Source organism: Argiope bruennichi, chromosome 5 (assembly GCF_947563725.1).
Source record: "Argiope bruennichi chromosome 5, qqArgBrue1.1, whole genome shotgun sequence".
Taxonomy (NCBI): Eukaryota; Metazoa; Arthropoda; class Arachnida; order Araneae; family Araneidae; genus Argiope; species Argiope bruennichi.
Window position 1 is genome coordinate 20392396 of NC_079155.1, and position 26634 is coordinate 20419029.

Genomic DNA, 26634 nt, shown 5'->3' on the forward strand with positions numbered 1-26634 from the left:
TAAATGTTTATCAGGATAAACTGATTCCGAATAAAAGCTTCTCTTATATTGCTAATGATAATATATGCTACTTGTATATTTTACAATCAATCCAGCCATAATGGTATTGGACATACAAAATAATTTTAAATGTATACTAATTTAGTAGTGGAATCAATTGCAGATTTTACATGAGAAATAATACATTGTTTCAGGCAACATGGATTGGATGTTACATGCGATTTCCAATTTTCATACATTTGTAAAACCATATGTACATAGCGAACAAAAAAAACTGAAATAACATTTTTCAAATCTATGAGAATTTCAAGTTGAACAGGGAACATGAATATTGAGTTATGCATGAGAGTTCATTAAAATGAAATCAGCATTATTTCCAGCATTAGTTGCCAAAGATAGCTAATTTAAATATAAATGCAATTTTCAGTTTTCACAGGCAATTTGAAGAAACAATTGATTTCAGAATAAACATTTTTATTTTAAAGTGGAGAATAATTTATATAAATAGATTTTCTTTCTTATAGAATATTGGAGAAAAACCACCCTATCCCTACAACAGTGTATTTTGTAAATTTATCATTATTTACAAAGTAGATTAAAAATAGTTTCTAATATACATTTTGAAATTCAGTCTTAAAACTTCAAGACCAAAGTAAAATCTATATGGAATTTTTAATCAAGACAAATAATGAAAATAAGATAATTGAATTTCTTTTTTTCATGTTAAGAATTATCAGTTGATATCACAAGAATTTATGGTTAATCTTGAATACAAAGAATTTTTCTGTACAAAAGTGAGGAATGAATTTTCATACCTAAAAGTACTAGTGGCGGCTCATTTAATGCAGCTTCTCTTATATTTTGCAGCAACATCTTTTGGAATAACGGGATTTGCTGTTTCTCATGAACTTTAATTATTATTTAATAATAATAATAAAAAAAATCAAGTTAATATTAATTAAACATGTTTAAAGTAGAAAATTACTAATTTCTTAACAGAATTGTATGCTACGACCGTACATATGCACGATGGGTGTTTTCATCTTTGCAGCCACTTTGCTTTATACCAAGTGACACTTCAATGTTTTCTATAGAGATGTCTGGTATTGTGGCCCAAAAAGAAAAGCTTTTTAAGCATGGAAAGCCAGCATTATCGAAATAAGCTACAAACTGTTAAAACTAAATGACATCAAAGTTATATGTTTTATATCTAATATAAATTTAAAAAATAGCCTCTTGACATATTGCCCACTTGATTGCAGCATATAATATACTAAAGTTTAATAAAATTTTATTAAATGCTTTCATTTAGTATTCTTTATTCAGCTGTGACTGAATAATTCATGTTATCATAAATACAAATATATAAATGCTACTTTCATATATATTTGTGAGAGGGGAAAAAAAAAAAAAAAAAATCAGTTTCAATTGTTAAAATATTTTTGATAAATAATAATTTTAATTTTTGTATTTAGATTTAGACTACAGGCCCATGAAAAAGTTTTTCCAACAGAAAAACAAAATACATGCTTCTGCAATTTATAAAGGAAGGTGATGACAGTTTTGCTATTTCTAAAAATTTTATCTTTTCTTTACAGTCTGTCCAGAAAAAAGTTTTACTATGCATGTGTAGTGGTAGGAATTTGTACTTTTAATCCCCCCCCTTTACTATGCTGTCTCTAGATGGTGAAGAATCTAACACTATTTTTTGCTGTGTTTCCTTTGAATAATGAAATCTCTTAATTGAATGCTATTAGAATAGTTGTTTTAGATACTACAAGTGCAATTAATGATCATACTCATAGTTTAAAAAAAGTCAAGTACATTGCAATCATAAATGTACACACTTGAAAAAATTTGAATGGAAATGGATGAAACACACTAGGAAAAATTTAGAAGCATTAACAGATTCTATTTATGCTTTAAATAAATAAATAAAAAAAGTCTACAAATAGCAAAATTATTGCTTGAACATACAATAACAAAATTACTGCTTAATCAGTGAATAAAATAGAAATGGATATTCTTTTCCATTCAATTGGAGAATTCTCACCTACAAAATTATAAGTATCTTAAGTATAAAAAATCTTTTATAAAAACAATATTTTATTATATACATTTATACAATCATTCTTCTTCTTGAACAATATGTTTAACACGCTCACTGACAAATGGAACAGTTCCAGGTTTGCTGTGTGCACGGCGATTAGCCTCCCTGCAATAGAAGAGAATATTTTAACATGATACTGTTTAAATGCCAACATGCTATCTGTAAACTGTGTCACAATGAAAAAAAAAATATACATTAACTCGGAGTGTGTATAAAAACCATTTTGAGGATGCATAAAAAATTATTTTTACACTATTTTAAAAACAAGGGGAATAAAAGAAAGAAGAAAGCTTTTTTTGTGGTATCTATTTAAAAACAATGGGAATAAAAGATAGAAGAAAATTTTGTTCGTGGTATCTATTTTTTAAACATATAATTTTTCAGTAATTTTTTTAAAGCTTTTATGTTTTAGTTACCTAATTGCAAATAAATAAATAATGTACTCTATATAATTTATTCTTAATTATATGGACGCATCAAATAACATTTTGCTGCTTCTGTATTATTAAGAGTAAATTTTAAAAATTAAAGTCAGATTAATTTTGTCAAAAATACCTATAACACAAAAATATTTTGGGTTAGAATTTTAAATCTCCTTAAATTCCCCCCCCCCCTACTGCAAAAGACTTGTCCATCTGTAAAGATTTTGGCAGTAATTCTGAAGTGTTTTATATTTGTATGAAACCAGAATTTAATATTGTATTTGAAATAAGCAATTCATCTTTGTTAGTATAAACTTTTTTTTCTGTTTTGCTTATTCCATTATGCTTTGTCTTCCTAGCTAATAAATTTTCATTCTTTTTATCCGTATTAAATTTAGAAACCTAGCAGTTAAAGCAGAAAATTTATAAAATTCTACATAATAAAAATTTGGTATGGGAAACATTTTTATTATTCCAAAAGGAAATTATTTTTAATGTGGAATGTATTGTGACTGCAGGGGTTTTATCATTCTTTTGGTAATAATATTCATGATCTAAACAAAGATAAGGATTATTGTGACCCTATTTCTAAAATCCAGAAATTTACCAGGAGGAAAAGCTTGATATAAGATATAAATGTGATACACATATATGCAAATCAAACAAATTTTCAAATAATTTAATTAGTAAAACAAAATATGAACTAAAAAAAGCTATTAAAAATTTATCTACATTTTGAAGCAGCATTTCATTGAATTGCTTACTTTTTCAGTTTCTTAAAAATTCTAAAAAAACTTAGCTTCCTTTTGGCACGGTTTGGCAAATTATATTCAGAGAATTGCTACATTTACATTTTTCTTTGTTGGTAATTACAAGTTTAGTAAAATAAACGTAACATTTTATATATACAATGGCTTTTCACTTTTCCATTGAAGCATTAAAACTGAATCTGAAATATGCATTTGTAAAACTTTTAATAGGGTAAGAAAGACTCAAAAGTTACATATCGGATTTTGAAACATTGTTAAATTATTCCTAAAATTCTTGCATCGTATGTAAGTTTTGAAGAGGGATTATCTAGTCCACATTTTTGCTTATTGAGAATAAAAATTTTACAATATATAGAATTTTTATTATTTCAAGGTTATGTATGCTCAAGGATATTCTAGATTTTATCATATTATTCTTTTAATTAATTTTTGAAAGATATTTTTTGCTATAAGACAAAAGTTAAGGAAGATAATGTCTATATTTTACTCATTTTTATAAATCTACTTCTTTCGAAATTACATATTTTAGAAAGAAAATAAAAGGACAGAAAAAAAAATCATGATTACAACTACACCTGTAAACATTTCTAAATAAAATAAATTTTCACCAGATAAATAACCTTATTTATTTAATTAAAAAGACAACAGAAAATGCAGAAGAACATTTAAAATTATTAAATTATAAAAAATGCAGAACATCTAAAATCATGAGATTTATTAATTTTAATTAATACATTGGTTAAAGAATACTTTATTCCTATTTTAGAATGTTTGTTTATTTGGAGGGATATCAAAATTATTTCTACATTTCAACAGCTATTACAATTCTATATAACTACTTGAAATGGGAATATGGATTTTTATGAAGAGATAGTAAGTTTTATATTTTGAACATTTCTTACATTTTGAGTTATCAAAAGCATATTTATAAAAAGACTAATTAGGGAACTTATTTCAATTAATAAGATTTTTAAAAAAATGAGCATTCCATTAATACATACTTCTTCTTCTGAGACTCCAATATGATACGATGCTCCTTTGCAGCATTGTATACATGCTTAGGTACATGCCTGTGTCTTGCAATACGCTGAATTTGAGGATGTCGAGCAAACTTTTCTTTAAGTTTCTCGGCATGATTAAGAGCCATACGTTCTCTATAAGCCATCTGTAAAAAAAGTAAATTCATAACTGCCTCAAAAATAACAATGATAATAATGCAAACATATACATAAAACAATAACAACAGAAAGATAAGACATGGAATGGTGAGGGAATAAAGAACATTTCAGAATCAAACCGAATGAAAGTTTATCTAGTTTAAAGTGACATATAGATAGTTAATTTTAATTGTGTGTATATATATATATATATAGCCCCCCCCTCTTTTTTGCAGACAGGAAAAACATAAAAACATATTAATTGCTGTCCCAAACTCAGTCTGCATGTGGAATGTCACATGGCAATCAAAAGATAGATGCACTGAATATTTGTACAGACTGAGTATAAATAGACTGTAAATTTGGTGAGTATTTTTACTGATTGCAAATATACAGTAAATTTACTGACTGAGTACAAATATACTGCACTACAGAGTAAATTTACTGAGTATTTGCACAGACATTTTGGGATTGTTCCAAATGTTTGCAGAACTAATGATTGGAATTAAATTGATTCTAAAAGAAATTGATCCGATGAAAGTCTAGAAAGCACTCAAGTAATGAGATATTCAGTATCTAATTTCTATATATAATGATCTTGCACTTGAAATATGCAATTAAAAATTCTATTTATCAAATGCAAATAAATAATTACATCACATTATTATAGCTCAGTACTCTTAATATTTATCCATTACCTTGAGATACATTACACGTGCAAAATTCCTATACAGAAAATACTTCATATCAGAGATGTACTATTAATTTTAACAAAATATTTATGCATTAGATAAAATTATAATTATAATTTTTCTGAAAATGTTCTTTAATAGCTAGGTTAAGTTTAAATGAAATATGCTTTATATTTTAATTCAATAAACATAATAAAAGAATGCTTAAACTCACCAGATAAAAAAAATTTTGTAATCATAATTTAAATATATATTCTACAAGTAAATACAAAGAAAATGAATGATATGAAACTGAATAAATTTGACTGCTAGAGTATTTCAACAATTGTACTTACAGCACCAAGTTTTTCAGATGCTTTGGATTTCCACATTCGAATATTCATTTCATCCGATCCTGTTAATATGTATCTATTATCCAATGACCACAGAACAGAAGTAAGTCTTTGCATACGTTTTGTATGATAAACATCTCTGTGGGAAAGAAAATGATCAATGAAAAAATGTATGTGTTATTTAAAAACTTTTGATGGAAAATATATATAAATTAATATAGATATTTGGTCAGATTTTTAGGATGTAAAAAACTTAATAAAGAGTGTCTTATTAAAATAAAAAGAAGAGAGAGAGAGAGAAAAGAACAGCTTTACTTTAATACAAATGTTCTTTTTACTATCACATAAAGACATAATAAGTTAATTTTTTACCATCATAATAATAATAAAATACATTTCACTTAAGACAATTTATATTCACAAATTATGATGAATTTTTGTCTTTTAAAATTCTCATCATGTACTCATAAAGGTCAGTGTATAATTTTAACTACATAATTAATGGCATTCACATATGGGATATTTGTAATTCTATCTGTATTAAAAAACAAAAGATTTTTTTAATGGAGATCTTAAATGGAATTCAATAATTATTTATTTAATAATTAATACATTAATAATTATCAAATATATTAGATATTAAAAAAATCATGGCTTGTTCACAAAAGGTATATAAAAGAAAGAAAGACATGAAATAATTATCAATTGCTTATATAAAGTAGAATTTATTATTTATTTAATTAGATATTAAAAGAAATTTACTGAATGAATATAAAAGGGCACAACATATTCGGATCACCTATATTGATTTTTAGTTAAATAAACTTGCAATTTAATTTATTCTTTTTAACAGTTTTTCTATCAAATAAAGAATTTAAAAAAATTAAAATGATTTGGATTTATAACGTCAATTCAAAAATACTGTGTAGTATTATTTTTCTTTCAAAGATACCAGTTTCATCTTCATTCAATTTTCTTCCCAATATTAACAAATGTTTGAAAATATTTGTATACCTCATTTGCAATACTACTTTTGATTGTTTCAATGAAATTTATATTATGGTGTATATTTCTAGAAATCTTTAACAACCAACAAACCTTTGATGATCAGCTTGTTTGCAGAATTAATAATTGGTATAAATTTTCAATTAAATATTTTATGTAGATTGCTGTTAATGGCTTCAGTATAAACTTCAAATTAGAAAGATAAAAGATAATTCATAGATTGATAGAAAGATAATTCATATTATTTTAATATCCTGTAGAGAGACATGACTTTTCATAACTTCACTGTGAGGTAGATGAAACTAACAGACGAATTTCAGAAACATTTATTTAATTATTTTCCACATTCCATAAAACAAAACACAAACACAAAAATATATGACACACACTAAGAATACAATCTAATAATGACTCCCAAGAAGGATCATGGGATATAGACCTTGATCATAATAAGGTAACACCATCTGTTGTATCAAAAGAGAAGGTAGAAGAATTATGTAATTGCTACAAGCCTTAAAAATGCCCTGTTTATTGAGCAATGCAAATTCATAATTATCAGTCATCTCACTTAAAATTTGATCTTTAATTTTAAATAGAAGTGATTAAACGTTAACTAATATGAAAACTTTCTTGATAAAACTAAATTTTCTCAAATAACAAATAGCAAAAAGGCAAATATTCCGTTAATTTTTTTCATACATTTTAGCACTATCTTGATCATTTTTGACTTTTATTTCATCAAAATTTTTGTGGAATTTATTAACAAAGTTTTTTAAAATAACAGGTTGTATTTCTGATAAATTGAAAGATTATAATGGTTATCCAATGATTTTCTCATAAGAATCTTTCAATGCACCTAACCATCCTAAAAAAGAAATGCACTGTTTCATTTTAATGTTAATAGCACATTCTATGTGAAAAATTGTGAAAGTAAGATCACTGCACTAAACAAAGTGTAACTAGCTAACTAACTGATAATGTGGGTAGGTTTCACTTGCATGAAAGTGTAATATCATTTGATTTAACTCCATTAGGGAGTTCCACAATAAAATAACAGGCATACAATTACTAAAATATCACAACTTAAATATTTATCACAATATGAAGCTTAAAAATGCTTTGTTTGGGGTTCCCACTCTTATTGAAGGGGAAGAAAATTTAAGAACTTTAGTTATTATTATTTTTTTTTAATTCAAAAATTATAAAATTACATATTTTAGATATAGAAATGCAAATAATAAATTTAAATAAAATATTTTCACTATTAATTTACAAATATAAGATTACTTTTTTGCCGACTACTTCTAAATGCTTAAGGTAAAAGCACTAAGTGAATTTATTATAATCTATCTGTTTAGTAAGATAAAACTTATAGTTCAAAGTGTGTTGCAAAATCACAACTTGTTATTGAGGAAACCATAAATACCAAATAAACCAAAAGAAATTTAATTGGATTTAAACACTAAAACATTCCCAATCAATCAGCTGGACACCCAAACAGGCATTAATAAACAGCTAACAAATTACCTGCTTCTGCCAGAATTGAGAGGAAATATTCTAACTGTTTTGTCATAGCTTCCTGAGACGAACTCTCGACCAGTAGGAGAATAATCAACATCTAAAACTATAAAAAAAAGCAGAGAAATATGTAATATTCTTTTTATGTGTGCAAATTTATTTTCATTACAGCAATCATCAAGAAAGTCAGATAATCTAAGAAACACATATCTAAATGAATGATATATTTTTTTATTAAACTATAATGACTTTAATAAAATTATAAGGTATTGTTTAGCAAAATAGATAAATTATGCTGACAAATGTCTATCGTACAATTCATGCCTAATAGTTAAAAGATAATACTGAATAAATTTTTACAATTTATAGTGCATAATAAATTTGAAAATAGAACTTATCCAAGAAACATTTATCATAACAGTTTCATTTTAAGACCAATATAATAGATAAAAATAGATAATGTTAATTTAAAAAAGATTAATAACTGGATATATATATATGTGTGAGTGTAATATTAATATATATACAATTGTCCATCGTCATCTGTAATACTGGGTGAGCTAAAAAAAATCTCGACCCTTTTGGTTTGCATTATTATCAGATATGAGATTCCAATTTATTCTGGTATTTAACAATGGAGACAGATTTTTTAAATGTTTAAATTGGCTGATTTATTGGCACTCAAATTAAATTTAGATTTGCTCAACTTGTTTTTTTTTTTTAAATAAGGTTCCCCCCCCCCTTCATATGCATGGATGATTTTTAAACAAAACAAAACAAAAAATGCTATAACCCACATTGTATTCATATATGGAGAAATATATATCAATATTATAATTTTTATTGACAAAATTTTCGTTCCTCTCATTCAAAAAGAAAATAGACAGGTAGTCATTCACAGAAGTTCATAGTTTCATAGTTATTTTTTAACTATATCTCCAACTCAAATAATATTTCAGACAATTTGAAATTCAACAAATCCCAATGAATTTCTAAAAATTGGAAAATTATGTAAAGCAACCGGGCCTACATAATTTATTTCATATAAAATTTGTTGACAATTTAAAAAAAACAAAAACTTTATTTAATCTAAAGAATACAATCAACTTTTATATGACAATAGGATAAAAGTATTTTCAAATAAAAAAACTGCAGAAAAATATAACATTAACAAAGTTTATATTTCATGTAACTTATCAGTTAAATAATTGTTTCATGTTTCACTTTATAATGCACCAACAACCATTCTCAAAGACGCAGGATGCATTTAAGTGTTCTGATTTTTTGTACCTCTTCTCCCAAGCAAAACAAATTTTCTCAAAATGTTTTGTCCCACTGTGAAGAGGATTTTAAGCAAGAAAATGCTTAGAGCAAAAGAGCAAAGACATGCACTTAGAGATAAGAACAAAAACATGCACAATCATTAATAAAATGGATGGAACAGAATACAGCCATTAATTATTATAGACAAACAGAATCAAGAACAGTTAATTATTAGCCAAAATAGTATCAATATTTATACAATAATGCAGCTTGAAAGCAATACAGAAAATTACAATACAACATTGAAATAAATTTAAGAAAACTTTTTACAAAATTAATGCAAAAATTTAAAAATTTAATACAAAGAATAAAAGCTTAATCTTAATAAAACAAATTCTATATTGAAATAAACAGAATAAATTACATATTAATTTTTCATATCATACTTATTCTATGTAAATTTTTTAAAAATTCTTTCAAAATGAGAAATTTCAACAAATTTCTATGACTGACATTTCAAAATGAGATTATGAAAAGTTATTTTTCAAAATAAACATTCCCTTTTTATATTCATGTATTAATTTCCAGACTACAAATAACCTGATTATTTTGAAACAGATTTTTTACTTTCAGGTCAATATATAAGATTCAGATAGATAAAGAAATAAGATGATCAGATGAGCCATAAAGCACAAATGTTGATAACAGCTTTTACATTAGCAAAACAAAATCACCCTATTTGGGCACTTTTTAAGGAACCAGAAGAATAACAGCACAAAACATAAATTACAGGAAAACATTTACATTAATTATCACTTAATCAGATCGTAATTTATAACAAAAAAAAAAAAAAAAAAAAAAAAAAAAAACACTGCAACTGAAAAACATTGCAACAGAAAAAAGTTAAGAATGGAAATGCAAAAATTAAGAAGAAAGATTGTATTTTGAATACTGAATCTAGATACACAACAAATGACTTGTTATCAGTAAATTTTAACTAATTCTTATTAATGATAATCAAAACTTTAAAAATTATAATTATTTGCATTATTTCAGAGGTTATAATAATTGCTTTATAGCTCAGAAGTCCTCTGAAACAGCACTGAATTTGTCTTCAGCAGCTTTCAATAATATTGAAATGTCTAAGATGCATTCAATATTTAGCAATTTTTATTTTAAAATTCCTTTTACTTTGTAGCTGTTTTAGATTATTCCCTTCTCTTTCCATTTCCTCTTTTATAACACAGGGTTTCATTTGGTGAGAACTACTGTTTTCTGGTATAAACTGTTTTGAAATATTTATGATATCGAGAGAAAATAATGTAATTAGAATATCTAGAATTCAAATATGTATTAAAAGGATACCTGAAATTAATAAAAAAAAAAAAAATGAATTCTCAGTTATTTTAAATATAAATTAGTATCAATAAAATATTTGTTAAGTGAAAAATCCTGTTAGTTTTAATTAGATATTCTATAAGTAATAATTTTGGATAAATAAATAAATATGCACCTTTTTTCACTACTGAAAAACAATCTACTAATATAGAATTGAAATTAAAAAAAAAAAAAAAATGGCAGTTCTTACCAGCTGACGTATGATCTTTATGAATTTGTATTGGAACATTCAATTTTCTCATATCAAATGAATACAAACTGGAACAAAGATAAAATGTTACAATATACGACAAAAAAAAAAAAGTTTTTGAACAACTGGCATTTGTACAGTATTATTCATAATAAATTCAATTTTATAAATATCCTAAGCATATTAATTAATATTGATAATGTTAAGAGTTACAAAAAGTGGATCTATCTAGTCTGTTGAGAAAAACCTTGTAGCAAAAAAGAGTGATAATGAAAAAAAAAAAAAAAAAAAAATGATTATAGGAATCAAGATATTAGATAAATATCACAGAAAGTAGAGTTAACATAAATACCAAAATGTGTAAATATCAAAATCAGTTTTCATATCATATAATGATATGCTACCAAATTAACTTTAAAACAAAGAGGAAAATGACAAATTCTTAAGATTTTATTTAAATAAAAAAGCAATTTTTAAAGAAATATAAAAATTAATAAACAAATGAAAATACTGAATGGTAAAAAATAAAATAAAAAAATCCATTTGGAGATATCATCATTTAAACTAATTAATAGAATGAAACCAAATTTCACATGCAGATTTTGAAAATGAAGGGGATGAATTTGAAAACAAAATTTATACCAAAGTCACAGAACGTACAGGGAAGATCAGCATATTAAAAAATGCATTAGGGCCAGGAATTTTAAAGTGGAATAACAAAAGATTAATTTAAAGAATTTTATATTTATGTCACTCATTTTTATATGCACATTTTTTTTTCTATCATTTAGACATAATGAAAATTTTGCATAGTTCATTTGCGATATATTCATTGTAAGTAATTGCCATTTTTTATATTCTAGTAGACATACATTGGTTGATTATTCACATAGTTACACTGAAAATAATTCTCATATACATACTCTATTCAGAGAAATAAACAAACACTTGATGGTTTCATTTGCAAAAAAAGAAAAAAAAAAAAAAAAAAAAAAAACAAGCTTACTGTAAATGATTATGAAATTGTTCAAGCCTTTTATGAACAGCTACATTATGCTGATAAAGATTAAAATAAAAACTTTCAAAAAATTTATATATTTCCTAATAAACTGCTTATCCTTTTTAAATGTTCTAATTAATTGTACAATATCAGAATATGCTTTACAATCAAATTGTATTTTCAAATAGTTCAGTATGGTGAAACAGCTCAAAAAGTTTATGCATAGCTTAAAATAGAGAGTGAACAAATTAATCATAAAATAATCAATTCTACAAATAATTTTAAAATATTATTTAATTTTTAAATAATTGTTTAGAAAAGTATACATGATTACAAGTATTTTTTAATGTTTATTATCATTTGAAAGAAATAATTGTCTTGCTACAAAATTAATTATTAAACACATAATTATTATGAAGATTGCATCACATATGCTACAAGCAAAACTTGGCAACATTCTGTTTGTAACAAAATAAATCAGACTAATTAAAATAATTCCTTTATACTAAGCAGTTTTAAATTGACAATGAAAATTTATAACAGAAAAATTATTTAAAATGTTAAGCATCAAAACAATAGTTTAAATAGATGCAACAAAAATAACAATAGTAGTTTTATTTATAATATTTTTAATAATTATATAAAGTTTATTTTGAAATATATTTGTTTTGTACAAAATAGAAAAGTAGAATTTTTTTAAAAAAAATTATGCATTACTTGAGCAATGAGTAATAAAATAATAAACAAATATAATGGTTTATAATCAGGAGCGAAAGGAATATAAATACTCAGAACCATTATCCATGGAGAGTAAAGCCTGATGCAAAACATTGGAATGCATAGCCTCATATGACGGGGAAGAAATGAAAAAGAAAATACTTTCTCCAGATTCTATTAATCTTTGCTGTCTATAGGTTTAACAAACACCTACAGTTTAAATTGTTTTCTGGAGATTGGTAATACTCATATTCATACAAGTATTCTTTTTCAAAGTTTCTATGTCAATAATAAGGCGGCAAATATAAAAGATACAAGGAAATAAAGAGCCTTTTGATTAAAAAAAACTGTTGTAGATACATTAAAATGTGTTGAAAACATATTTTAAATTTAAATTTCATATTTAGCTTAAAAAAACTTTGGGTTTTATTTACTGCCTCAGTCAGCAATTTATATAGCTTTTAAGATATGCGTATCATACGATGTTAATATATAAATTCAATTTATTTTTCCATGGGAAGGCATGATTTGTAAATGGGAAGAAGAAATGAAATGTATCTGTTTACATCACAACACAAGAAGAAAAGTGTGAGAAATTTTTTATTTAGAGCTTTTACTAAAAGATTCTTTTAGGGATTTCTTTAACACATGTCAATTTAGGAAACGGAATCTTAGGTATCTTTAGAAGGAAGGTGTGGCATTAGGGATTTTTGTCCTTCTGTATGGAAATTGAGAAATGAGATGGATATAACTTTTTAAAGTGCATATTAGAAATAATTAAATAAAAAATTAGCTTTGGATCAGGAAGTAAAGAGAACATTTTGGAATACATCAATGTGGTTTAATGTAAAAAGAAAAAGGAAATTAATATGCATATATATATGATTCATCTGCCAGGTAATTTTCATCATATGTCACATACAATATTTTAAGAAAACATTTACTTGTAATCTTCTGAGGCTGCCACAAATATAAATGCTTCCATTGGATTCCAAGATATTGCATTTGTACATAAACTCATTTTCACCTAAAATATATATTGAAAAATTAAATACATTATATGCAAATGAAAAAACTTTTTTCCCCCTTTTCTTTTTAACAACTTAAACCTTAACAAATACATTAAACGATTTTCAGTTTTCTTAATTTTTAACCCAATATAAATATTACATATTACAATACAGTCCAAAATTTCAGATAAATTAATTAAATAAAACCACATACTAAACAAAAATTACAAAAAATAAAGAATATAAAAATTTGCCATAATAAGTTTAAAACAAGTGATACCAAGAATAATATAAATGGAAAAAATAAAAACTTACCCTTCTTAATGGTTCAGCTTCTCTAACATCATATAAAATGATACTGCGATCACTACATGTACTTCCAAGAATATTTACCTTAAAAAATTAATTAGATACGATATTTAACAAGTCAAAATGAATAAACAAATTCAACTTTCAGACAGAAGTTTTTTTTTCTTTTTCTTTTCTATAAAGCATATTTTAATCAATAAAATTTAAAAAATAATAATAAAAGTAATAATATATTAATCTAAAAAGGAAAATAGAACCAACAAAAAAATTATCTTAAAATTTCAAATTTATTACCAGTAAGACAGGATACAGAATAGATTCTGTATAAACAGAATTTAACAAAAACAGTATATTATGAATTATCAGAAGATTATTTGTCTGCAATTAAAATTAATATTTGAATAATTGTTAATATATGGCATAATGTACTAACTTCATACTACTGGTTACTTGTAAGCTTAAATGCATATCATATTGAATTTGGTTAATGTGGCAACTTTTGTTATGAATGTTTATAGTTATTAAAAATATGATATTTCGTTAATTATTTTTACAGGCAATTAATCTTTAACACATGATTGATATATAAGTAATTAGTAACAAAGTAGTAGCCTTTAGTAAAATTCTAACAATTAATTCAGTAATATAAATTAAAAATCTGCCTAATCCACTAATCAGTCAGTGGTGTCTACTCCTCATTTCATAAAGAGTAATTAGTTTGAAATAATTAAAAAAAGAACATAGTCAATATGTTAGATAGACAATAACAAACAACTAAAATAATTACACATACTTCAATAGGATTAAACTTTATAGATTTTATGGTGTCTACTCCCCAAGAGAGAGAACGCAATGGTTCTGATCTGGTTTCTTCCCAAATATCTACTCTTTCACCACAAGTGGCATACATGGATTTTTTTCTATGATGACTGATGCCAGTAAGCACAGTCTAAAAAAGTATAAACAAATAAAGCTGCAGCAAATAAAACACAACTTTACTAAAAAAAACCCATTAAATAGTGTTCTCTCAATATATAAAAAATGATACACACATTAGTTACAATTTAGGAACAAGATACAATCAACTCTTATTTATTGAATGATTGAATCCATTGATTTTATTTTCTTTAAGGTATATTTAAATACAAACAACAAATTTTCTTAAATTTTTTAAGCCATTTAATTTAACAATTTACAAGCTCATCAAATTTAAATCAATAATTTATTAAGACATGAAAAAACAAAAATAGGAAAGTTAACAAGGAATGAATTAAAAAGTTGTTTAATTATATCACTCATTCTGATTCTAGAGATAAAATGTCCAATGCAAATGCTTTCAATAATCAGTAATGTTTATACAATAATAAATGTGATGCTAGTTATTATTTAAGTATTTAATTGAGGTTATCAACAAAAATAATCAGGAGAAAAAAAGAACATGGAACTTTGCTAATCATATGTAATATGAATGAAGATTTTTTAAATTACATTTGTAACAGAAATTAATATTAGGAATAAAAACAATGAGGAAAATGTTAAGAAAAATAATTTGAATGTTTCATATTTTTTATGTTTTCCAATGGTAGTATGATATTGTTTAAGCACATAGTAGGTTGCAAAATATAGTAAAAACGGGCACTAACCTCCCCTGACCCCCCAAAAAAATGTAACAAATGCTACATTTTACTGACATGAAAAATCAAGTAGGTGGAGAAAAGTAGAGAATTTGTTTTACTTATAATTGATTTGTTCTTTTTCATGTAAAGCATATTAAAAGATGTAGGAGCAATAAATGATTAAAACATATAAATAAAGGGGAACACCAAAGTCAACATTTTAGGAACTAACCCTTTAAAATAAATATGTTTAACTATAGCCAGATATAGTTCTCACATCAAAACCAGAAAATTGTGAAAAAAGAATTCAAGATATTGGTTGAGAATTAAAAGCAAGTAGAAATAAAATTTAATTTGATGATTATCACTTATAATGAATTTCCTTTCATGAAGGGTTTTTAAAACCATAAAAATCTACAAATAATTTGAAAATCAAACTTATACTTTAAAATATAAGTGGATATATGAAAAACTATACTTTGACTTTATCATTTCAATCATGTTTAATCATAATTTCAATAAAATGTATAATTAAATGCATTTAACATATACATCAAAGAAGCTAACAATTGTTTAAATATATATATCATGGCAGGGGGAATTTATCAACAGCAATGCACATTTATTTAAAACAAAAAATAATATTCATTCTATAAAAAAAATGTATGAAATTATTTAAAATATCACATAAATGAAACTCTATATAACAGTTTACATCTATAAAGGAAGAATACATAATAAAAATAAAAGCAAGAAGAGTGTTTAAAATTAAAACGAAATACTTTAGTAATAATGGCATCAATCGGTTCAGTCAAAGCTGGTTCTTCTAAACTCCAGTGCTTGATTATTTTGTCATCACCCACCTATTTTAAAACAAGTAAATAAATTTAAGAAAGAAAAACACCTCAAAAAATGTAAAATTTAAGTTAATTACAAGAAATATATAGACTACAAAAAGTATTAGTATTTGAAAATTGAAATTTAAAGAGTGTTCAGTAATTAGAATAAGATAAAAATTATTCAAATATCTACTTTTATTACTAATATACCAATCTAATAAATAAGGTGCACTTAATCTTTTGGTTAGAAAAAAAAAAAAGACTGTAGTAAATTACTTCTGGTAGCAATCATGAATGATGGAACGGTGTTTTATTTTCAATATTAAAGGATGTGTAAGCATAAATTTCAAATGAATGCAATTTTTTTTCTTTCTATAAATTTCTTAGACACATTTTATAACTAAAAGAAAATATTTGAAGGGGACAGAAGATATTTTTTAAAAAATTACAAACAACCTTTTTGATGAAATGTTTATACTACATTTGCTTATCAAATCTTCAAGAATATGATTTGCGGAAATACATATTCCGCTGCACATTTCCTTTTAGCATTTAATGTAACCATATAAACTAAAATATTTTATTAGTATATCATATTTATTTCATCATAAAATTTACCATATTTTATTTTCATATATTTTTAAAGTGAGAACATTCACTTACACAGTTTATAAAATTCATTTATTTATAGTTTTAATTTAAACTCAAGATTGTATAAGTATTTTTAGAAATAAAAATCAAAGCCTAAATCAAATTTTAAATGGTTAAATGCATATCTAATAAAATAATTACTTTTGTTATAGCTTCATTGTATGTCATTAGCCTTAAAAAATATATTTCAATACCCTATGGTGTGAACAATATTTAATGAGAGACAATACACAAATCTTTGTTAGAAATGACATTTAAAAATATAAAAACAATTTCATGTTTTTCTTTAAAAAAAAAAAGTCACATAAAATTAAGGAATTATAAGATTTTGATGCTCAGAGGCCATTTCAGAAGCATCAATTTATATACTTTTCACCATAGATAAACAAAGGGTTTTAGATAATTTATTCATATGACAAATAGAGGGAAAACTGAATTTATTAAGATAAAAAAAATAATAAAACTGATTGAAAAGATCAATTTAAATATTTTTTGGGTAGCATATTTTTTTTCTTTTAAGCCACAAAGTTAAAAGTACATTCCTTTATACATTTTAAACTAATTGTACGCTTACAGATAATAATCGGTCACCACTCCCAGGCATACATAATCCTCGTACTATTCCATCATGTGCTTGTACAGAATGCAAACATTTTCGTGTAGCTAAGTTCCACATTAGAACCTATTTAAAAGAAATTTTATTATATATATGCATTAAAATTTATAAGTATAATGAAAACTAAACATGTTTTCAATAAAAAAGTATGTATTTTTAAAATATATAACTCCAGAAATGCTGGGATTTTTTGGCAATATTACAGAAGTATTTATTATTATTTGTGAATTAAAATAGAAAAATTCTAAATCAATAAATAGAGTGCATTATGTGCATAGTAACTTTTACTATGCACATAAATTCGTAATGCATAGAAATGCAATAGTTTTCTGCAATAAATAATATACAAAAGTAAAATTAATATTAAACAGTGCTTATTATTGTATAAAAACCAATTCTTTAAAACATTTTTGGGACAAGAAGAATAGATTTTCAATAAATAAAAAATCAGGTTGGATTGTGGAGCTTTATTATAAAGCAAATATATAAAATTAAAAATCTACATAAGTATTAACAAATAATTTCAAACATCACTAATTTACACGTATAAATATTTACTTCTTGAAAAAGCTTACAAAATTTTCTAAAGGGGAAAATACACATATGAATAAAATATTTTACCTCTCCATCATATGAACCTGATAACATAAGTGACAAAGAAGTAGAATGCTTAATCATGCACTGGATACCATCTTTATGACCATCTAAGGAATATATAAATGGCTTTGCAAATACCCTCTCCAGTTTAACTGCATTTAGAGCTCTGGTGTATTCTCTGGCAACTTCAAAAGGATGAAGAGCAGGATCATAATTTCTTTGAACTTTAAAAGAAATACATTATTAGAATATTGCAAGAATAAATGAGTTAGTAATAAATAATACTTGTATTACACAATTTCAGAAATTTCATATTAAGTTTTGTCTATTATTTCTTAAAACCAACTGTTTGTAAAAACACATTAAAGTTAAATTTAAAGAATGAACAATTTTAACCTAGTTTCTTTCCAATGTAGCAAAAGATATGAATTGATAATAAAAATCAGTATAACAATGATATTGATATACTGAAATAACTGAATAAATTCAATTTCAATTACAAAACAAAAACACTTTCAGCTCACCACTGAACAAAATTAATTCCCTATACCCACTTTGTTTTTTTTATTTATAAGTAGCATCTTCTTTAGTGTTATAAGTTACAATATTCCATTTTATCCTATGATGAATTTTTCCACTGTTGAGTTCTATTTCCCAAAAAATAATTTCATAATTTTTTTCATTAAAAATTACACACTAAGATTTATAAATTTTATTAGAAATTCAGAATTATTTAACTCTATCAGATGTTTGTAAATTTTCAGTATGCTTTATTTAATTACAGCCTTAATCTTAACTAAATGAAGCAACAATGATATAACAATTACTTAATCAATTTATCTTATTTGATTTTAACTCTTATTTTAATTTCAAATTCTTGATTAGAATAAATTAGAATCAAGAATAATGGGTTGAACCGGAGTTTAACCCCCTTCTTCGCCAAGCTGTGATAATGCGCCAAAACTGGCAACTTCCAGACTGGCAAATTATCTTTCGTCTTTATTATGCGCTATGATTGGACATCTGCTCCCTTGCTTTTGAAACTTTCGCACAACACAGCACAAGACCGTTGTTCGCGAGTTGGCGATTTTTGAAAATTGCGCCAAGCAGGGGGTTAAACTGCGATTGTACCGGATAATGTTAGATAAAGCAGCCAATTGCATTTCAAATTATTTCCCCATATCAGTCACTAAGTAATAAATAAATAAATAATAATAATCCAAGCTAATTTAAATTGAATATATAATAAGTGAAAAAATTGAAACAACATACTTTTATGAATATCATGCTTTGTTTCCCTTAGATAGTCATCTGGATTTCTTGACAAAATTTTCACTTTCATATTACAGGAATGGTTGTTGCAACATAAAATATCTACAAAAAATTAAGAAACAAAATATATATCAAACTACAATTAAATCTAATGAAAAATTATAACATAAGTACATCCAAACAATTAAATTTTCTTGTGCAATATTATAAAGCACAAATCTTTATACAATCAGAAATGATTAATATAGAAAGAACATAAATCTGCCTTCTAAGCCATTCAGATGGGATGTATTTCTTATGATTTTATTTTAGAATAAGTGAAAGATACATGAATTTATTAGCTTTTAAACATGATTTTCCTCTTTAATAACATCAATTCCATAAAGAACGCCATCAAACATGAGATTCAAAAACCACTTGCTTTCTATTTCTATTTTTTCTGTCCACCAAAGAAACTGATCTTGATATACAATTTTATGATAAATTCAAGATTGATTTATGATAAATTCAATTCAGAATTAATTAATGTAATAATTAATAATTTTTATAAATAATTTCTTTAATAATTCCACAGCTACATTTTACAAAAGAATACTGAGTATTAATACAAAAATAATAATAAGTTTTCTTTTAATAAAAAAATTGAATATAGATTAAATGTTCAGAACAGTAGGATGCTATATACTTAATTTTTGAAGGGGTTTGTCTAAAATGGGCAAAAAAAAGTCCTTTGCCAGAATTGAAAATGAAAATTCAGAATTAATTTATATAATGAAACTCATTTTAAAAATAAATAAAATACCAAATCAGTATCAAACAAGTAATCAAGTTCATTTCTAAAATTTCATATATTCTACATTTCTATTGCTAGATATACTTGTAATATTTATATAAGAGCACTTGCGTTTCAATCGTAAAACACTTTTACAATAAATCTCGACAGCCAAAAACACTCAGAAAACTTTCAACCACAAAATCATTGCTATTTTACAGTTACAGTAAACATATCTAGCAAAATATTTTCAATTCTTCACATCAATATATATTAATTTTATTTCCACAGGTCTTCATTTTTTTTAAGATTTAGATTTTATCACCAAAAAAATAATATTTAGCTATTTCAATAATTGAAATACTTGACAAATAACACAATTTCACCATCTGCATTTTGTAAAGAAAATCGGGATTTGATTCTTACTCTATTTAATTTATAAAAACTTGGTCTTTCGGACTAAAAAAAATCAGAATAGAATTATGTTCTAAATAAATTTATAAGGTGTGCGATCCATATCTAAGGATCTTGTTAAACACTGGCAGAGCTAAAAACGAAAAAATTAATACATTTAATTGCATAGTAAATTATAGTATCTAATTTTCCATAAATTTCTTATTTTCAACAAAGATGGTTTCTTCATAAATCATTGAATGACTGGCAGCTTAATTTAATGACTCTTTATATTTTTATGAATATATATGTAATTCTCATAAGTGTGAATTCTCATGAATATACAAGTAATTCTCATGCAAGTATTAAGTATAGCAAACAAAAGCTTTGAAGAAATGTACAAATAATTATCAACTCTCAGTAAATCATAGTAAGTACAAATAATTTTCCTTTTTTTTAGGCAAACAATTTCTGGTTGGCTCTGTAAATGTACTCATGACTATATTTTCATTGAAATGAGAATTTAAGCATGTACATCACATGATTGAAGTCTAAGAGTAATTTGTTCTGCCTTTTTGTCAATATTTGATAAAATGAGAAAAGCTGATAATTTTTTTCAAATTAGATTTTGATTTTTTAGTGCATTATATTATAAACTTTTTCCAAAATACTATTTATATTAAATACTATGATTTATATTAAAAGTTGTATTTGCTTTCCAAATTAGGTTCATCATATGAATATGTCTAATATAAGATTAATATAGATAAGATCATGACATAAGAAGTTTTTTTAAAAAAATAAATGCATTGAAATGCTTAAGAATGAAATAAATTCAATAAATGAAGCATTTAAGCTTACTCGGGGGGGGGGGGGTAGTTTCAATATCAGTTTTTTACTTAGCAATTGAGTAGATAATTTGGCAATAAGTGGATTGAGTTTATGCTTCTATTATATACTTGAAATCTTTCACGTCCATTAATGTTTGAAAGTATTTTGCATTTTTCATGTTGAGAAAGATTGCAATATTGCAGTAAAATATAAAACAATATGGAATTTGATTATAAAAAATAATTGATATATTTAACATATGCTTTAAGATTATTAACTTTTACTTTTGAGAGAGGATTGGGAACACAGCTATAGTTAATTTAGGTTTATAAATAAAATTGTCGCGTAATTAGCAGTAAATCAAAAACAACAAATATGTACTGTATGAAGCAAATTATACTTAAGTTCAACAACTTTCTTTTTTTCAATATGAAACAATAAGTAAATACCTAATAAGTAAATGCATATTGACTTACAGATTTTTTTAAATGAAAAATAATCTAAATCTACAATTTAAATAATTAAATTAAAAGTTTTCATCCATCATTTCATGTTTATGGAATGGCAGGTAATTTAAATAGGGTAAATCACATTATTGTAGAATATATTAAAAAGAATTAATATAAAAATCCTACCGAAGTCAGCTTTTAAATACTCTTTCAAATCAAATTTCTCAAATTTTCATCTAACTTTTAAAAAAAGATTAAACTACACGTGAAAATTAAGAAGAATAACAACAAACATAGTTGCTTCAGTTCATTTCACTTATCTTTTATTAAGGTCTGAATTAAGAGGATATTCTGAACAATTAAATTTTACTTTTTCAAAATGCCCCCAACATAATGTCACAAATTCCAATAAAATTTTTTCAGTAACAGATGGGTAACTTTGGATAAATAACAAAACATTTTGTTATTAAATTTATTTTATTATGATATTTTTGTAACAGATTTCACTATAGGTATCTGGCAACTGCGTGCACTGACGCTGAGAAGTCAGATTATCGACTTTCTTCCTCGGCAGACGTTCTTTCTTCTAACTGTTGATCGTTTGTCTTTGTTCTTAATAATTTTAAGAACAGCACCAAAGAACTTGCATACATCTAAAAAATCTATTCAGTCTCCGTCTGTTGTGGAGATTTATAAGTTTTGACAAATTATTGTCTTTTGTTACCTTTTCCTACAAGCAATAATGCCTGATAATAAAGAAGAGCCTGTATATGGCGGCTGTGAAGGCCCTGATGCTATGTACGTAAAACTCATCTCTTCAGATGGTCATGAATTTATTATTAAGAGAGATTATGTTCTTACATCTGGAACCATTCGAGCCATGTTGAGTGGACCTGGTCAGTTTTCGGAGAATGAAACAAATGAAGTGAATTTCAGGGAAATACCATCTCACGTGCTGCAGAAAGTATGCCAATACTTTGCATACAAAGTTCGTTACACCAACAGTTCTACTGAAATACCAGAGTTCCCCATCGCGCCTGAAATTGCATTGGAATTGCTGATGGCAGCTAATTTCTTAGATTGCTAAATTGCAGCAAAGTTTTTGAACTGAATATCGAGTGATTATGTTACGATTTACTTCAGTGTGAACATGGATATTGTCTGTATACATTTTTTTGCTTGTAAATGATCATTTTAAAATATTAAAATCATTTTTTGTTTGCCTTCCATTTCTGGCGTTTTTTTTCTGTGTTTTAAATTTATTTTCTTGCATTTCTTTAAAATTAGAATTAATGATTTGGCTTATAAGATGAATATATTTAAGATGCTTAAAATTAAATTAAATTCAAAATGTAATTATTGAAAGTAGAACTATGAGAATTATTTTCTCAATATTTGTTACCAACTTTATGCTGAAATTTTACCATATTTGTAACTTTAGTATATGTTTCAATTTGTGAATTTCTTAGTTAAAAGGTTATTAAATTGTGGATATTTATTAACTACTTAAAATAAAAGATCTAGTAAGTATTTAGTATCTAGTGGTATTTTTTTAAAAAGTTTAATCCAGACAGTTTTTTAATTCAAGTCTTATCTAGGATATATAGTTAATCATAAGTTTTTAAAAATGATTTTGCTCTATGATAAATAAGTAATCAACTGTTAATGACACTAGAAAATGTATTTACTTATTCCTGTATTATCAATAATTTGATATCCTGTATAAAACTTAAAAGTTGACTGAGACATCTGCTTTAAATGTATTTATTATATGTATACATACTGATTAATATTCAGTTTAATTAATGAAGCTATTTTCTTGTATATTATAACTATTTTATCTCTTGGGAATATATAAGATAAAAAATAGCTTTGTAAACAAAATGTAAAATTTTTCATGTATGCAAGGAAGGAAATTGTTGGGATTCTTTTTAAAATTTCCTATACTAAATGAAGGATTAACTATGGTAACTGAAATCTGGTTTTTCAAACTGCTGATGAGCTTATACAATTAAAAACCAAAACTGTAGGATTGAAATAACTTGTATAATCTTGTTTGTGTAAGAAATATCTCTTACTTTTGTTGTAAAATATATTTTAAAACTAAAAATTTTCTTTAGTGATATAGATAAATATCTGTGTTAGAACTAGGAAAAAAGTATTTTAGATGCAAAAATTTCTTTTTTAATAATTAATATTTACATTATGCCTTAAATTCCTTTTCATTATGTTTTAAATTTATAATACAATAATTTTCTTATTTAATAAAGATATCATTGGTTTAAAAAAAATTTGAATTTTTCTTATAGAAATACCATATAAAAGAAGAATAAATTTTGACTTATTAAAGTAATGTTCCTGAATTTGCATATAAAGGTAATCAAGAAATTCTGATTTTAATTAGAAAGAAAGTTAAATTACTCAAATTTATATCTATGTGTCTTCTTTTCTTTTTTAATTTAAATTACTGAAAATTATATTTTGTATACAATTGTAAAAATAAAGAATAAACTGAACTAAATGCAAATGCTACCTAAATGAGAATTTTCCTCTGAAGTCAAAAATTCTTAATTTAGGATTTAGTAAGTACCATTATTATATAAAACATTACTAAAAAAATATTTAAAATAATAAATTTTTTTAAATAATATATATATTTATTAAAAATTAGTTCTAATATTAAATTAATATAGAAAAGAAATGTAGCTTTGCATATACTGTTACTAAACCTGCTGAGAATAAAGTCAGTGTGATGATATTAAATGAATTTCTTACTGAATATAATTTTCTTTTGCTAACTGATAAAAATATATTTAAAAGTGCTGAGAAAAATTAATGACAAATTGATAGATTTAATAATATCATTGGTTCAATCTAAAAGTAATGAAGCCATGAATGGAAAAGTTAGCTTGAAGTGTATGGCTTATTGGGTGATAATGTTAATGAAAAATGTTAGTACTAATAATAGAAATGATGAAGTGAGGAAGATGGTAAGGACAAACAAATTTCTGGAAGCAGCTTTTACCTCCTGAAACTCAGCCTTCTTTGAAATCTAGTTTTTAAATTTCTTTATTATTTACAAGTATTATAGACATATTGCTAAAAATGGTCAATTCAAACGTTATTTTAAAATATTGTTATATCAAGTTAAATATAAAATATAGTTGCAATGAAGAAAAGAAAAATACCAAGTTTTAATTAATGTAACAGTTTAACTCTGGACTTTCTAATCAACAGGATTTTTTCAAATATTTTCTTTTAGAAATGTAATTAAAATTATTTGCTGTGTACTGAAGATGTAATAGCTGCCAATCTTCAAATAATCTCAATTTTTTGTTTTTAAATTTACAAGCATAGAAGTCAGTATCTTTGTAATTAAAACTGTTCCAAATACTGGTAGGAAAAAGATTCAGTTAAAATAGTAGCATATTAATTAAAACTATCTGTAAATAGTTAATTAAATTTAAATAATCTTATTTTGTTTAAAAAATGCATCTGCTTTTATAATTTTTTCTTTTAAAAATTTAATTTTATTATGTATTTTGATAATAAATATTTATTTTGGATGAAAAAAATTAAAAACTAATTAAGAGTATTTGTAAATTTTTAATTGACTAAAAGTTAAAGAAAAAATTTTTTTGCCAGGTTTGAACCTTGACCTTCCGCATACGAGGCAGTTACCTAGACAATCATGCTATTGGGACGTGAGTCAAGTTATCAGTATACAAGCTTTACGAAAAGTTTAAGAACCATTTTCTCAAAATTGACTGGCCATTGCGTTTTAATATTTCCATGAATGAACATTCTAAATGTATACCATCATTATACTAAATCTCCTCCCGATCTGAGATTTCAACCCCGTGCCCTTCCCTTGTCAGTGATAAAAAATTATGCATATCAATATGTGCAATATATATAGATATATATTAATGGGTGATTTTTTCCCCCTGCTACAGAGATGACATTCTAAAATAACAAGAATATATACAGTCACTGTTCCTTTTCTTTTTACTTATTATATTTATGATATAAAGTTTACAAATTGTGTATAGTCTTCAAACTACAAGCATACGGAAGTGATACACAAAGCAACGGGAAATAACTTACAGTATTTTTTTTAAAGTTCATTAAGAAACTTGGGATAACACAGCAGACAACTTGTCAATGGTCAAAATGCATCGATGTTTTTATATCATGCAGGTTTTGATGAGGATTAGTTGAAGATACTTAAAAAAAAAATGTAGTTTAGATGTTCTAAAGTAAAAGGAAACTTGGATTTTTCTCTTTGAATGAGTCCAATGTTATGACAACATTTTGGCACATTAGAATTAATTTAAACACAAGTAAGAATTCTTAATACAATTATTATTAATCTTGATATTTTAATTTAGTTACAATATTTATTTTAGAGTTTTCACAACAATAAACAGCATATATGTATGTTTGTGCATATAACTATACAATTTAAAGCTGAATATAGAATGTGTTTCAATGGATGCAGAAAAAATTATTTATTGGTTTGAACTCAGCTGTACTACCATAAGCAAGCACAAATATGTATTGCTATAAATTCTTAAGATGGAAATGAATTCTTATTATGGATTGTTATTAAACATTTAGGCCATAGGTTCCCAAAGTGGTACAGGTGGACCCCCAGGGGTTCATAGGAGACCACACGGGGGCCCATATAGACGTGAAAAGAAAA

The 26634-nt window shown here is 24.9% G+C and overlaps 2 protein-coding genes across 2 annotated transcripts; one reads left to right on the top strand and one right to left on the bottom strand.

Moving 5' to 3' along the window:
- Positions 1-2088: 2088 nt before the first annotated feature.
- On the bottom strand, positions 2089-22241 carry LOC129968747 (DDB1- and CUL4-associated factor 13-like). The gene is made up of 13 exons (XM_056082956.1): positions 22116-22241; positions 19485-19586; positions 18237-18436; positions 17574-17681; positions 16292-16372; positions 14687-14842; positions 13900-13977; positions 13519-13601; positions 10858-10925; positions 8016-8112; positions 5487-5622; positions 4304-4467; positions 2089-2215 (listed from the first exon to the last, which is right to left on the bottom strand). The coding sequence occupies exons 2-13, from the start codon at positions 19552-19554 to the stop codon at positions 2128-2130; spliced, it is 1329 nt and encodes a 442-aa protein (XP_055938931.1). The 5' UTR covers positions 19555-19586; positions 22116-22241; the 3' UTR covers positions 2089-2127.
- Positions 22242-22469: 228 nt separating this feature from the next.
- LOC129968994 (elongin-C) lies at positions 22470-23158 on the top strand. Its single transcript, XM_056083386.1, has one exon. The coding sequence runs from the start codon at positions 22672-22674 to the stop codon at positions 23014-23016; it is 345 nt and encodes a 114-aa protein (XP_055939361.1). The 5' UTR covers positions 22470-22671; the 3' UTR covers positions 23017-23158.
- Positions 23159-26634: the final 3476 nt, after the last annotated feature.